The 12371-nt window shown below is 45.9% G+C and overlaps 1 protein-coding gene across 1 annotated transcript; it reads right to left on the reverse strand.

Annotated features, from left to right (window-relative positions):
- Nucleotides 1-4972: 4972 nt before the first annotated feature.
- On the reverse strand, nt 4973-10937 carry Zbtb8b (zinc finger and BTB domain containing 8B). Its single transcript, XM_028759559.1, has 3 exons — nt 9977-10937; nt 5881-6059; nt 4973-5284 (listed from the first exon to the last, which is right to left on the reverse strand). Exons 1-3 carry the CDS (start codon nt 10935-10937, stop codon nt 4973-4975), a joined length of 1452 nt encoding a protein of 483 aa, XP_028615392.1.
- Between the last annotated feature and the right edge of the window lie 1434 nt (nt 10938-12371).

The following is a 12371-nucleotide window of genomic DNA, read 5'->3' on the forward strand; positions in this document are numbered from 1 at the left end:
ATCAATGTGGGGATTGAGCACATTAAACACTCGAAGAGCAGAAACAGCTTCCTGAAGCGGGTGGAGGAGAACGATCAGAAGAAAAAGGAAGCCAAAGAGAAGGGCACCTGGGTTCAGCTGAAGCGCCAGCCTGTGCCACCCAGAGAAGCACACTTTGTGAGGACTAACGGGAAAGAGCCCGAGCTGCTGGAGCCCATTCCATACGAATTCATGGCCTAGTGTACAAAAGAGAAACAAAGGACCCGACTGCAGAGTTTTTCCTTTAAAAAAAGAAAGATAGAAAGTAAGTAAGAAAGGAAGGAAGGAAGGAAGGAAGGAAGGAAGAAAGAAAGAAGCAAGCAAACAAACAAACAAAAGAATAACAAGAAAAAATGCCCATACAAAGCAAAATGAGACAAAAAGTATACAAAGATACCAGTGGGCTGGCTTGTTTTGTGCTGGCCAGCTGTGCCTGGGGCAGGGGCCTGTCCTGAGATGTGGTAATACACCCAGGGAGACTCCACTGAAGAAAACTGATGTTTCCTTTGCCAGCAGCAGATCTCAGTTTCAGCTAGTATCTTGCTCAGGGGTGGGAGCCTGTATCCGCTTGTCTCTTTCAGTGCTGTTATCTGATTAGCTTGAACCTGGGCAGGCCCTGTGGGTGCTGCCAACATCTCTGTGAATTCATATGCATTCTTGTTGTATCTGGAAGACACTGTTTCCTCACACTCATCCATCACCTGGGTCTCTTACAGTCTTTCTACCTCGACTTCGAGAGATTCCTGAGCATCGCAGGGTGCATGGAGGTTCTAATGAAGATATCCCATTTGGGACTAAGTGCTTCAAAATGTCTCCCTCCCTTCACAGTGTCCAGTTGTAAGTCTCTGTGTTAGACTAAGACAGGAAGCCTCTCTGATGAGGACTGAGTTAGGAACTGATTTATTAGTACAGCGCATTGTCATTAGGGGTCACTTATTGCTATGTTCCTTTAGCAGAATAATAGTATTAGGTTTTCCCCTAGGTCCATGACCAACCTAATCAGGTTCTTGGTCACTTCACAGGCGTGGGTCCCATCTCCTTGAGTGGACCTTAAATCCCCTCAGAGAGTGGTTGGTTACTTCTGTAACCTTTGTGTCACCTTGCATCAGTGTACCTTGTCACCACTGTAGGTTGCAGGGTTTGTAGCTGGGAGACATTGATGATTCCCTTCTCCTCTGGTAGCGTGCAAGTGCACCTTCAGGTACCATGAACACTTGCTGATACATGACATGTTTGATGGTCCCATTCTGACTGCTTATCTAACTCCTATACATACTTCTTTTTTTTTTTTTTTGGTTTGGTTTTTCAAGACAGGGTTTCTCTGTGTAGAACCTGGCTGTCCTGGAACTCACTCTGGAGACCAGGATAGCCACGAACTCTCTCTTTTTTTTTTTTTTTTTTTTTTTTTTTTTGGGTTTTTTGAGACAGGGTTTCTCTGTATAGCCCGGGCTGTCCTGGAGCTCACTCTGTAGACCAGGCTGGCCTCGAACTCAGAAATCCGCCTGCCTCTGCCTCCCAAGTGCTGGGATAAAAGCCGTGCTCCACCACCACCCGGCTTCTTATGCATACTTCAAAACAATTTGCAAACAGTGTGTCACGAATAGGCAGATAAGCACAAGGAATGAACATAACTTAAGACAAGAAAAAAAGAGCTGGTGATGGCTATTTTTTCCCCTTCCTTTCTCCCTCTTGTTCTGGCTCCGCTCACTCCGGCCCAAAGGTTTGTTTGTTTATTTATTTATTTATCTATTTATTATATGTAAGTACACTGTAGCTGTCTTCAGACACCCTGTAAGAGGGCATCAGATCTCATTACAGATGGTTGTGAGCCACCCGTGGTTGCTGGGATTTGAACTCAGGACCTCCAGAAGAGCAGTCAGTCTTCTTAACCACTGAGCCATCTCACCAGTCCTGTTATTTATTTATTTATTTATTTATTTATTTATTTATTTATTTATTTTTTGGTTTTTCCAGACAGGGTTTCTCTGTGTGGTCCTGGCTGTCCTGGAACTCACTCTGTAGACCAGGCTGGCCTCGAACTCAGAAATCCACCTGCCTCTGCCTCCCAAGTGCTGGGATTAAAGGCATGTGCCACCACTGCCCGGCCTGCTGTTATTTATTTTTAATTATGTCTGTATGTATACATGTCACATAGTACAAGGAGACCAGAAGGAATCAGATCCCTTGTAGCTAGAGTTACAGGTGGATGTGAGCTGTCCAACATGGTGCTGGGAACTGAACTTGGGTCCTTGGGAAGAGTAGCAAATATTCTTACGCACCAAGCTATCTCTTCAGCCCCAAGTGATGGCAATATTTTAATAAGAAATTCCTCTGGCTATAAGAATTAGGTGGAGGGGCTGGAGAAATGGCTCAGAGGCTAAGAGCACTGACTCCTCTTCCAGAGGTCCCAAGTTCAATTCCCAGCACCCACAGGTGGCTCACAACCATCTGTCATGGTAATACCCTCTTCTAGTGTGTCTGAAGACAGCAACAGTGTATTCACACATATAAAATAAATACATCTAAAAAACTTGTTAAAAAATAATTAGGTGGAGAATCTACTGTGCAATTACTTCATATATCATTAAATAAAAATGATTTATTTGCTCTTCGTATGATATTTTGTCCTTTAGTTAACTTTCCTAGCTCTGTTCCCCTGACAACCTGTGTGGGCCTGTGTGGTATCTGTCTTTATATAATGTGGCTCAAACCACACCTGAGATGGTACATGCCTTGTTCAAGAAAACAAAGCCACTAACAGAGTGTGGGCATCACAGCAACATAAAAGTGTCACCTGAGTTTCCAGTGTGAACCTAAGACTACTGAAGTACAATTGAAATACCTTTCCAGGGGTGGGATCTAAGTCAGTAAGACAGTACTTGCCCAGCGTGGACAAGGTCCAGGATACACCACCTATTACTGAGAAAACCAATGAAACCAAAAGATTTTGCTTTTTTTTTTTTTAATAAGATTGACATTTTTTAAATAATTTATTTTATTTTAATTTATGTGCTCTGGTTTGAGGGTATCAGATTTCCTGGAACTGAAGTTAGAGACAGTTGTTAGCTACCATATGGTTGCTGGGAATTGAACCCGGGTTCTCTGGAAGAATAGCCAGTGCTCTTAACCATTGAGCCATCTCTCCAGCCCCTTTGCTTATGCTTGCTTGCTTTCTCCTCCTCTTCCTCCTCCTCTTCTTCTTCTTCCTCCTCCTCCTCTTCTTCCTCCTCCAATGGCTTTTTTTCTTGTAGACAACACAAAATTAGGTATGTAACTTATTGCAGTACTAGAGATCAGACCCAGGGCCTTCCTAATGGTAACGAGCTGCACCTCCAGTTCTGCTAGCTAAGGTTGTTCACACTTTAAATCCCAGCCCTTGGGAGGCAGAGGCAGTCAGAACTTCAGGAGTATGAGGCCAACCTGGTCTACATAGTGGGTTCCACAGCAACCAAGGCTACACAGAGAAACCCTGTCTCAGAATACAGACAGACAGACAGACAGACAGACAGACAGACAAAAGCTTTAGCTCATCGACAACAAGATAATGCATAAATGCCCGCTGATAAATGCTTCTCACTGGGTATTGATCAAGAGACAGAGAGACAGGTGATTTCACCGCTTTTTGAAACTGTATTAAAATTAAAGGAAGACTGGGATTTCTTTTAAAGTCCACTTTGGGTACTTTAACATAAGAAAGGTCTATGAAAGTACCTTCTGGTGCACCTGCCATCTGTGGACTTTCCTGTCCTTTGATACTTTAAAGACACTTCTTTGCTAGAATTGCATCTTGGCTGCAGAGTGGCTTAAAACCTGTTCTAGCCAGCTCCTTCCTTCTGGAAAGTAAGCTCCTTCCTTCTAAGACTCATTGATGCATTTATTTTATGTATGGGTACACTGTCACTGTCTTCAGACACACCAGAAGAGGGCATCGGATCCCATTACAGATGGTTGTGAGCCACCATGTGGTTGCTGGGATTGAACTCAGGACCTCTGGAAGAGCAGTCGGTGCTCTTAACTGCTGAGCCATCTCTCCAGCCCTAGAAGGTTTTCTAAAGCCTGAATGTTACTTAGGCATGCACACCACCCCCCAACCCCATGCTCAAGTCTAGGCATAGGTGACAGGGTGTCAATAGGACACGTATGTCCAGGAATGTCAGCAGGATGTGTATGACCAGGTTGCATGTCTGGGAAATGACTAAGAAAACCAGGGAGTCTTTTGATTTTTACCCAAACGACTTACTTTATAATCTCAGAATAGGGGATTTGTGTGTACGGAGCTGTCATATAGCAGACTAGATGGGACACTGCCCTGCCCTGGCTCACAGCCTCTCCTCTGGGCTCACTTAACTCAATCCAGGTGGACAAGCAAGGGGGCCAAACGAACTTGGAGTTTGTTTCAATGTTTGTCTGCACATAGCTTCCTCCAGCCTTTAGGAGTGCCGTCTTAGGTTTAGGGAGTACCTTTTATGACCATGTAGTCGGCCCTGCCTGCTTTTTATCAAAGCAGATTCCCAGAAAATTAAACTGCGGAATTCGTTACGGTTACGAGAAGCCTGGCAGGGGAAAGACAGATGTTCTGACATAGTCTTGCCACCTCTTCGGAAGACAGTAATGATGTAAGAAAGTAAAAGACAGGCATAGTACTAAGCAGGGAGGTTTTCTTATTTTCCTCCTGCCCAGAGTCAGCTTCTCAGCAGGAAAATTAGGAAGCCTCAGGGCTCAACCCTGATTCAGTCAGAACCAAGGAGAGACCAACAAAACCGTCAGACTCCATGCTGAAAAGTCATTAGTCTTTTGAGTCACAGTATCCAACCTCCGCTAGGAAGTCTAACAAAAAAATCCAAGTGTAACAACATCGCGGGGAGACAATCCCCAAGTCTCACAAAACTCAACAGATGGTAGCTTTCACCGCAGAACGAGCCATAATACTTAAAACCTGCCCACCGAGTCACTGCTATGTAAGTGTCTCTGGGGCTGGTAAGTTGGGCCGAATGTGTGGTTTGTCGTCAGAATCATCAGCAGCCGGGTCGTTCTCCTCACCGGACTCTATGTAGATGGGCCAGTCGTCTGTGTCGCTCTTCTCGTGGCTTTCAGAAGCCTCCACCAGGCTAAGGTTGACAGGCATCAGGTCGTCATCTTCATCGTGGGGGTCTGTGACACAGGTGCAGCTGTCACACAGCCCAAAGCGCCTCAGCCCCTGGGACAAGTGGCTTGTAAAGGTTCTTCGACAGCCTTTGCAGATAATTGGACGGCTGGATCTGTGGACCTGCCAGCACAAGGGGACACGGTAAAGGTCACAGAAAAGCTGGAGAGATGACTCGGCGGTTAGGAGCGCTTGCTAGGCAAATGGAAGCGTGTTGCTCTCTTGCCTCGGGGTGCCACTTTTGGTGGGAAACTAGGGATACAGCTTATTCTACGTCCTTATCAGGGGAAGAGAACCACAGTCTGCTGGCCCTGCCAGTTCTGGTCTCATGACAGCCATCCTTGAACAAAAGCTAAGCTTCTTAGAAAACTAGCCTGTTCACACACCAGTGTTAACTTTCTTCTTCTTTTTTTTTTCTTTCTTTTTTTTTTTTTTAGAGGGCATCAGATCCCATTACAGATGGTTGTGAGTCATCATGTGGTTGCTGGGACTTGAACTCAGGACCTCTGGAAGAGTAGTCAGTGCTCTTAACCTCTGAACCATATCACCAGCCCTAGTGTTAACTTTCTAAGTGCCACTACCAGCCCAGCTTTAACCTGGCAAAAGAAAACTTCACAAACTTCTCTAAAAGATCTCTAGATGACAGAGAAGTGACAGACAGGCCCACCCTCATATTAGAAAACAAACACAATCCTTACAGTGACATCACTGACACTTACGCTCAGGGCGTGACTCCGAAGGTGCTCCTGTCTCGTGAACCTCTTGCCACACGTCTCGCAGGGATAAGGCCGTTCGCCAGTGTGTGACCGGATGTGCCGCTTGAGGATGCCCTTCTGCTTGGCAGTGTAAGGGCAGAAAGGACACTTGTGGAGCTTGATGGGGACCACCAGCACGTCACCTGAGGAAACCAACAGACTCAATTAGCTGTCAACAGGGACAACCACAATCACCTTTTGGGGTGGGACTGGGAAACACCCTCAACCCAGACAGAGAGGGAGATACCAACTCCACCTGCTAGTAAGCGGCAAGATTGACCAGTACAAGTCCCACTGTGGCTTCCAAAAGGTCAAAGGTCAAGTCAACTAAGCAGACTTTCCCCCCATCCCTTCCCCATGCTTAGACATTGAACCCAACCCAAGGCCTTGAATGTGATACCCCAATGCTCTTTCACTAAGACCTATCCCCAAGCTGGGCAGTGGTGGCGAACGGCTTTAATCCCAACACTTTGGAGGCAGAGGCAGGCAGATTTCTGAGTTCGAGGCCAGCCTGGTCTACAGAGTGAGTTCCGGGACAGCCGGAACTACACAGAGAAACCCTGTCTCAAAAAACCAAACCAAAACAAAACAAGACAAAACAAAACAAAACAAAACAAAACAAAACAGAAATGCCTATCCCCACTTACTCAGCTTAGTTTCTGGTCAGGAGCATTAAGCTTTAATAGCTGGGACATCTTTCCAGCCCATGAGAGGTGTTTTCGCTATTAAGATTTTTGTTAATTTAATTTTATTCACATAAATGGGTATGTCTGTGTATTAATGCCAGGTATGTATGAGTACCCATGGGGGCCAGAATACTCTGGGACCAAACTTGGGTCCTCTAGAAGAGTAGCCAGAGCTCTGAACATCTCTCCAGCCCCATGTTCTGAACGTTTTACAAACATTTTGTGGTATATCAAAATTATTTTTGTCTTCCCTGTACACAGCTCGCCTGCAACACCTAGTGTGATTCATCCTGGTGTAAGCTGTAAACAGCCAGTCAACGCTCCGTGTTGTACCAATGTACATGCAACCGTAGAGACTCTTACTTGGAAATACTAGGAAACCAACCTACACACACTCATCATAAAAACATTGTGATACCTGATATACCAGCCTTCAAATTCTTGTACCTACAGGCCTATCATTAAAGCCAGTAACATCAACTGCGGTTTTATCCCAAACTTGGGGGCTACAGTGATGTTGGTTTGAATGAGAAATGTTCCCCATAGGCTCGTGTAGTTGAACCCTCAGTCTCTGGCTGGTTGCACTGTTTGGAGATAGTGCCTAGCAATTCAAGATTCTTTAAAGATTAAGTAGTTTATTTGGAAACAGATGGAGAGATAGGTGGGAACAGAAGTCCCATAAGGCATGGTAAATTTGTGCGTGTTCTAGGAGGTTTATATTTTAAACATGATGAGCCTGGGATTCCTTGTAACTCTAAAAGAAATCTAAAATTTCACTGAAAGGCTCAGGGGAAGGTGTACTTTCAGTTTATTTATCACAGGCACTGGTTTTCCGGAACTAGCTCTGAAGCCAGGAGAACACCAATATGGCCCAGGTCCGGAAGCCTCACACCTACTGAAATGCCAGGATCTCTAAGATCAGGAGACTTACTTCCAAAACTAAGGGCCCATCTAAACTACCAAGATCATGTCCAACGTATTGAGGTGCCTCTCCAATTCCTAGGATCCCACGCAAACTATCTGGCCCACCTCCAAAACTAGAAACTTGTAGTCTCAGACCAGGAAAGCCACGATTTGAAAGTGGCCTCCCTTGACCTTACAGTCAGCAAGGTACGCTCTCCCACTGGGCCCCAGGCTCTCCAGTGGCAGCATCCCTCACTAGGCACTCCTGGTACCACAGGATGATGCCACATGGACACCTTTAGCTCCTTTCTCCAAGAGCCACGGGGTTTTCCTCAAGACCTCTTACTGTAACTTCTAGAGTAACAACACAAACGAAAATTTCTTCCCCATTCAGTTCTTTTGCTGTGTTCTATTTTGGTTTGGTTTTTTACTGTTTAAGAATTCAAACTTAATGTGTACCATCTCCATCTTAAAGATTTCTAAATGTTATTTATTATCATCACTGTTACTGTATGTTCATGACGTTTGTGTGAACACGGGTACGCACGTGTAAGCGCTACAGCCCGCATGTGGAGGTCAGAGGACACCTTTTGGGAACTGGCGCCCTTCCTTCACTGTGGGCTCCAGAGTAAAGCTCAGGTTGTCAGGTAGACATGACAAGCCTTCTTACCACTGAGGCATCCCATTGGCCGTCATCTTTATTACTAAACTAAGCCAACGCCTATCCTAGACCTTCCTGTTATTATCAACAGTATGTGTAGCATCTTCATCCACGGGGACTCCTTCTAGGCACTGAAGAACATCCACCTAGGTAATGCTGACAGAAATATTTGTTTTGTGGATACAAACTTTAGAAGAGTTGTTGTTTGTTTTGTTTGTTTTTGGAAGGACAGCGGCAGGATCTCCTGTAGCTCAGGCTGGCCTCAAACTCACTATGCACCAAGGGCTTGGATTCTGATTCCCTGCTCTCAAGGGCTGTGATTACAGGCATGAGTTAGCACGTCCTGATGGACTTCTTTTCTTGTCCTTTTTTCCCTGAACATTAACAACTCCTCACATAGGCTGACATCCTGTCAGGGATTATAAATAACTGAAGGATGATTTAAAGAACACAGGACACTGTTAACAAACACTATCACTTCATGTATTTAAAATGTTTTTATTTTATATGTATGGATGTCTTACCTACATGTATGTCTGTGTACTATGTACATGCACTGCCCGAGGAAGTCAGAAGAGGGCATTGGATCCCCTGGAACTAGAGTTACAGACAGTTTGCAACATATCACTAATAGCCCTTTTTGGTCTGGAATTTCCTATCTAGGCCAGGGTGGCCTTGAACTCACAGAGACCTGCTTGCCTCTTCCTCCCACATGCTCTTGCAGGGCATGTGATACCGACAGTATCAGTTTACAGAGAGGACTTGAGCACCTGGTGGATTTTATCATCTAAGGGGAGTCTTGGAACCAACTCCTCATGGACATCAAAGGATGACCACACCCTGTCTAGGCAACACAGAGACACACAAAAAAGAGTCAGGCAAAGGACTCAGTCAGTGACATGCCACAAGAGAAAACATGAGGACCTCATTTTGTTGTTGTTTTTTTTGTTGTTTTTCTTTGTTTATGTTGTTTTTTCAACACAGGGTTTTGCTGTATAGCTTTGGCTGTCCTGGAACTCATTACATAGACCAGGTTGGCCTCCAAGTCACAGAGATCTGCCTGCCTCTGCCTCCTGAGTGCTGAGATTAAAGCTATGCATTGCTACTGCTGCCCAGCAAGGACCTGATTTTACCTGAGCACCTGTGAAAAGCCAAGCCTGTCTACACATACCTATAATTCCAGCAATGGAAAAATGGAGATAGTTGGATCCCTGGAGGTCCGGGTCACTGGCCAGTCAGGCTAAGCAAACTTAGCAAGCCCTTGAGAGACCCTATCTCAAAAAAACAGGGTAGGAACTAAAGAGACAGATGAACAGGTTAGAGCACCAGTTGCTCCTTCAAAGGACCTGGGTTCAGTTCCCAACATTCACACGACAGCTCAGAGCCATTAGTAACTCCTGACCTAGGACATCCAACGCCCTCTTCTGGCCTCTGCACACATACGATGTACAGACTTACACGGGGGCAAAAGTTCCTGCATCTGAAACAAAGTAAGATATCTTACAATTACAAAAAGCAAGAACAAAGTGGACATCTCTTGAGGTGCAACATCTAATACAGTCCTCTGATGTCTATATGCTCGTGCGCGCACACATGCGCACGTGCGCACACACACATACACACAGTGCAGAAAGAAACAAGGTTCTATATACAGGAAGTCCTTAATAACTATCGATAGTGGTGGTGGCAGCAGCAATGGTGTAGCAGTAGCAGCGGTGGCATGATAGCAGTGAGGGTCCCAATGAGGGGCGGACACAAGGCACAGAACCCACTAAATGCTGCCAGAGAGATGCCTGCAACCCAAACTCACCTGAGTCTTCTCTATACCAGTCGTTCTGAACGTCCATCACGGAACTCATGGGCACTCCTGGACCTTCCAGTCTTCCCTCCAAGCCACGAGAAAAGTGATGATCCGCGTCATCTTTGCTCTGGACAGCACCATTGCGCAGGAGAGCCTCCAGGAACTGTTTCATGTGGTAGCTACTGTACGTCAGATCCAAGGCCTGGTTACTGGGCAGACCTTCCTCGGCATGGGCCAGTGGGGCGGCGTACTGCTGCAGTTGTTCGTCAGCCTCCACCTCCACTCTGGCAACATCGAATTCCACCTTAGGTTCAACCCGTCTGGGCACAATACAAAAGTCACTGTCGGAGGCACCAGAGCCCTGGCTGTCTTTCGACACCAGCTCCAAGGGATGGCAGTCATCACAAGGAGATGATCTTGTACAATCCAGACTCCCTTCTCCGTCTACTGGGGAGGAGACAAAGTTCTTAGTGCCACAGGAAGTCCCCTCCAGTCCTGAACTTGGACTCTCAATGTCTATGTGATGAGCTGCAGCTGCCGCCGCGGCCGCCGCCGCCACTGCCGCCGCCACAGCGGCCTCCTTCTCCATCTTTCTGCAGATGTCCAGGGATGACCTGATATATGTCTTGCAGAAGTTGACCACGTCATTCATCTGCAGGTAGCTGGCAGCTGACATGACTTCAATCACGTTCTCGCCACACAGATCCAACTTCCCAGAGTAGAGGAAGTCTAGGATGGTGGAGAAGGCGTCAGAGGTGACTATGTCCAAGGAGGCTGTGCTGTGCCGCCCGCTGTCCTGGATGTAGTGAAGGAGCAGGGCGCGGAAGTAGCCACTGTTAGCGAACAGAATGTTCCTGTGGGCTTTGAAGATGCGCCCTTCCACGATGATGCTGCAGTCACAGAAAAAGTCTCGTTTCCGCTGCTCATTCAACTCCCCCAAGAGCTTCGCGCAATAGGACTGTGCCTCCATGTCTCCGCCAGCCGCTGCTGCTCTGGAGGGGCCTGAGGCGCTGCCAAGATTTTTATTTACGTTAATTCTCGAATTCCGACCTTACAATAGGCTGATAATATTTTGTTTTGATTTTCTGTAGCCCAGGCTGGCCTTGAATTTTCTATGTAGCCTAGGCTGGTCTTGAACTCCTGGGATTGTAGGGGTGGCTCACCAGCCCCCAGTTTATGTGGTGCCTCAACCTAGACTTCCTGTGTGCAAGGCAAGCATTCGACCAACTGATCTATAGCCCCTGGCTTCTAGAAGTTCATATATTATCATCTATTATATTTCAAAGCACTGGTTCAGGGTTGCAGAGATGACTCAGTAATTCAGAACACTTTGTTGCTCTTGAAAATGATCTGGGTTCGGTTCCGAGCACCCACGCAGTAATTCACTACTCTCCTTAACTCCAGTTCCAGAGGATCCAACAACCTGACAGACCTCAACAGGCACCAGGCACTCATGTTCATACACATCTATACATGCAAGCAAAACACTCACATAAAATAAATAAATCTAAAAACATTAAAAAAAAAAAAAACCCTACTGGACCAATGGTGTTTTCACGATGTAGGCTGTTTTGAATAACTGGTTGGAAGGATAAAAAAAGAACAAAGTTAAGTAAAGCCAGATAAGTACATGTGGGCACAGTAGTTGGTGTTTTACGTGGATTCTCTCCACAACTTTTTATAAAAGGCCTGTGAGGGTAGCAGGTAAGGGGGTGCACTCCTGTGATGCTTGTACTCAGGAGGCTGAGGCAGGGGGATCAGTTCTGGGCCAACGTGAAATGAGACCCTGTCTCTAAATAAATAAATGTGTGGGGGCATGGAGGACAGCTCAGTGGTTAAGGACACTTGGTGCTCTTTCAGAGGACCAGAGTTCGGTTCCCAGCATCCACACTGGGCAGCTCACAACCACTTGTAACTCTAGCTCCAAGGAATTCAACACCCTCTTTTGGTCTCCACGGGCATTCCACATACACATAAATCACAACCTAGCTTCTATTTTTTTTAATTTTTATTTTATTTATTTATTTATTTATTTATTTATTTATTTATTTATTTTGAGACAGGGTTTCTCTATATAGTCCTGGCTGTCCTGGAACTCACTCTGTAGACCAGGCTGGCCTCAAACTCAGAAATCCGCCTGCCTCTGCCTCCCAAGTGCTGGGATTAAAGGCGTGCGCCACCACTGCCCAGCTTTTCTTCATTTTTTTTCTTTTCTTTTTTTTTTTAAGATTGATTTTATGTATATGAATACACTGTAGCTGTCTTCAGACGCACCAGAAGAGGGTATCAGATCCCATTACAGATGGTTGTGAGCCACCATGTGGTAGCTGGGAATTGAACTCAGGACCTCTGGAAGAACAGTCAGTGCTCTTAACCGCTGAGCCATCTCTCTCCAGCCCCTTTT

Source organism: Grammomys surdaster, unplaced genomic scaffold (genome assembly GCF_004785775.1).
Source record: "Grammomys surdaster isolate TR1022 unplaced genomic scaffold, NIH_TR_1.0 126313, whole genome shotgun sequence".
NCBI classification, from domain to species: domain Eukaryota; kingdom Metazoa; phylum Chordata; class Mammalia; order Rodentia; family Muridae; genus Grammomys; species Grammomys surdaster.

Excerpts from the sequence above, each read along its gene's own strand:
- Zbtb8b (XM_028759559.1), bottom strand. The coding sequence starts at position 10,937 with ATGGAGGCACAGTCCTATTGCGCGAAGCTCTTGGGGGAGTTGAATGAG. Across the intron at positions 6,060-9,976 it reads CTGGTATAGAGAAGACTCAG|GTGACGTGCTGGTGGTCCCC; the intron begins GTGAGTTTGGGT and ends TGGTTTCCTCAG. Across the intron at positions 5,285-5,880 it reads TTCGGAGTCACGCCCTGAGC|GTCCACAGATCCAGCCGTCC; the intron begins GTAAGTGTCAGT and ends TTGTGCTGGCAG.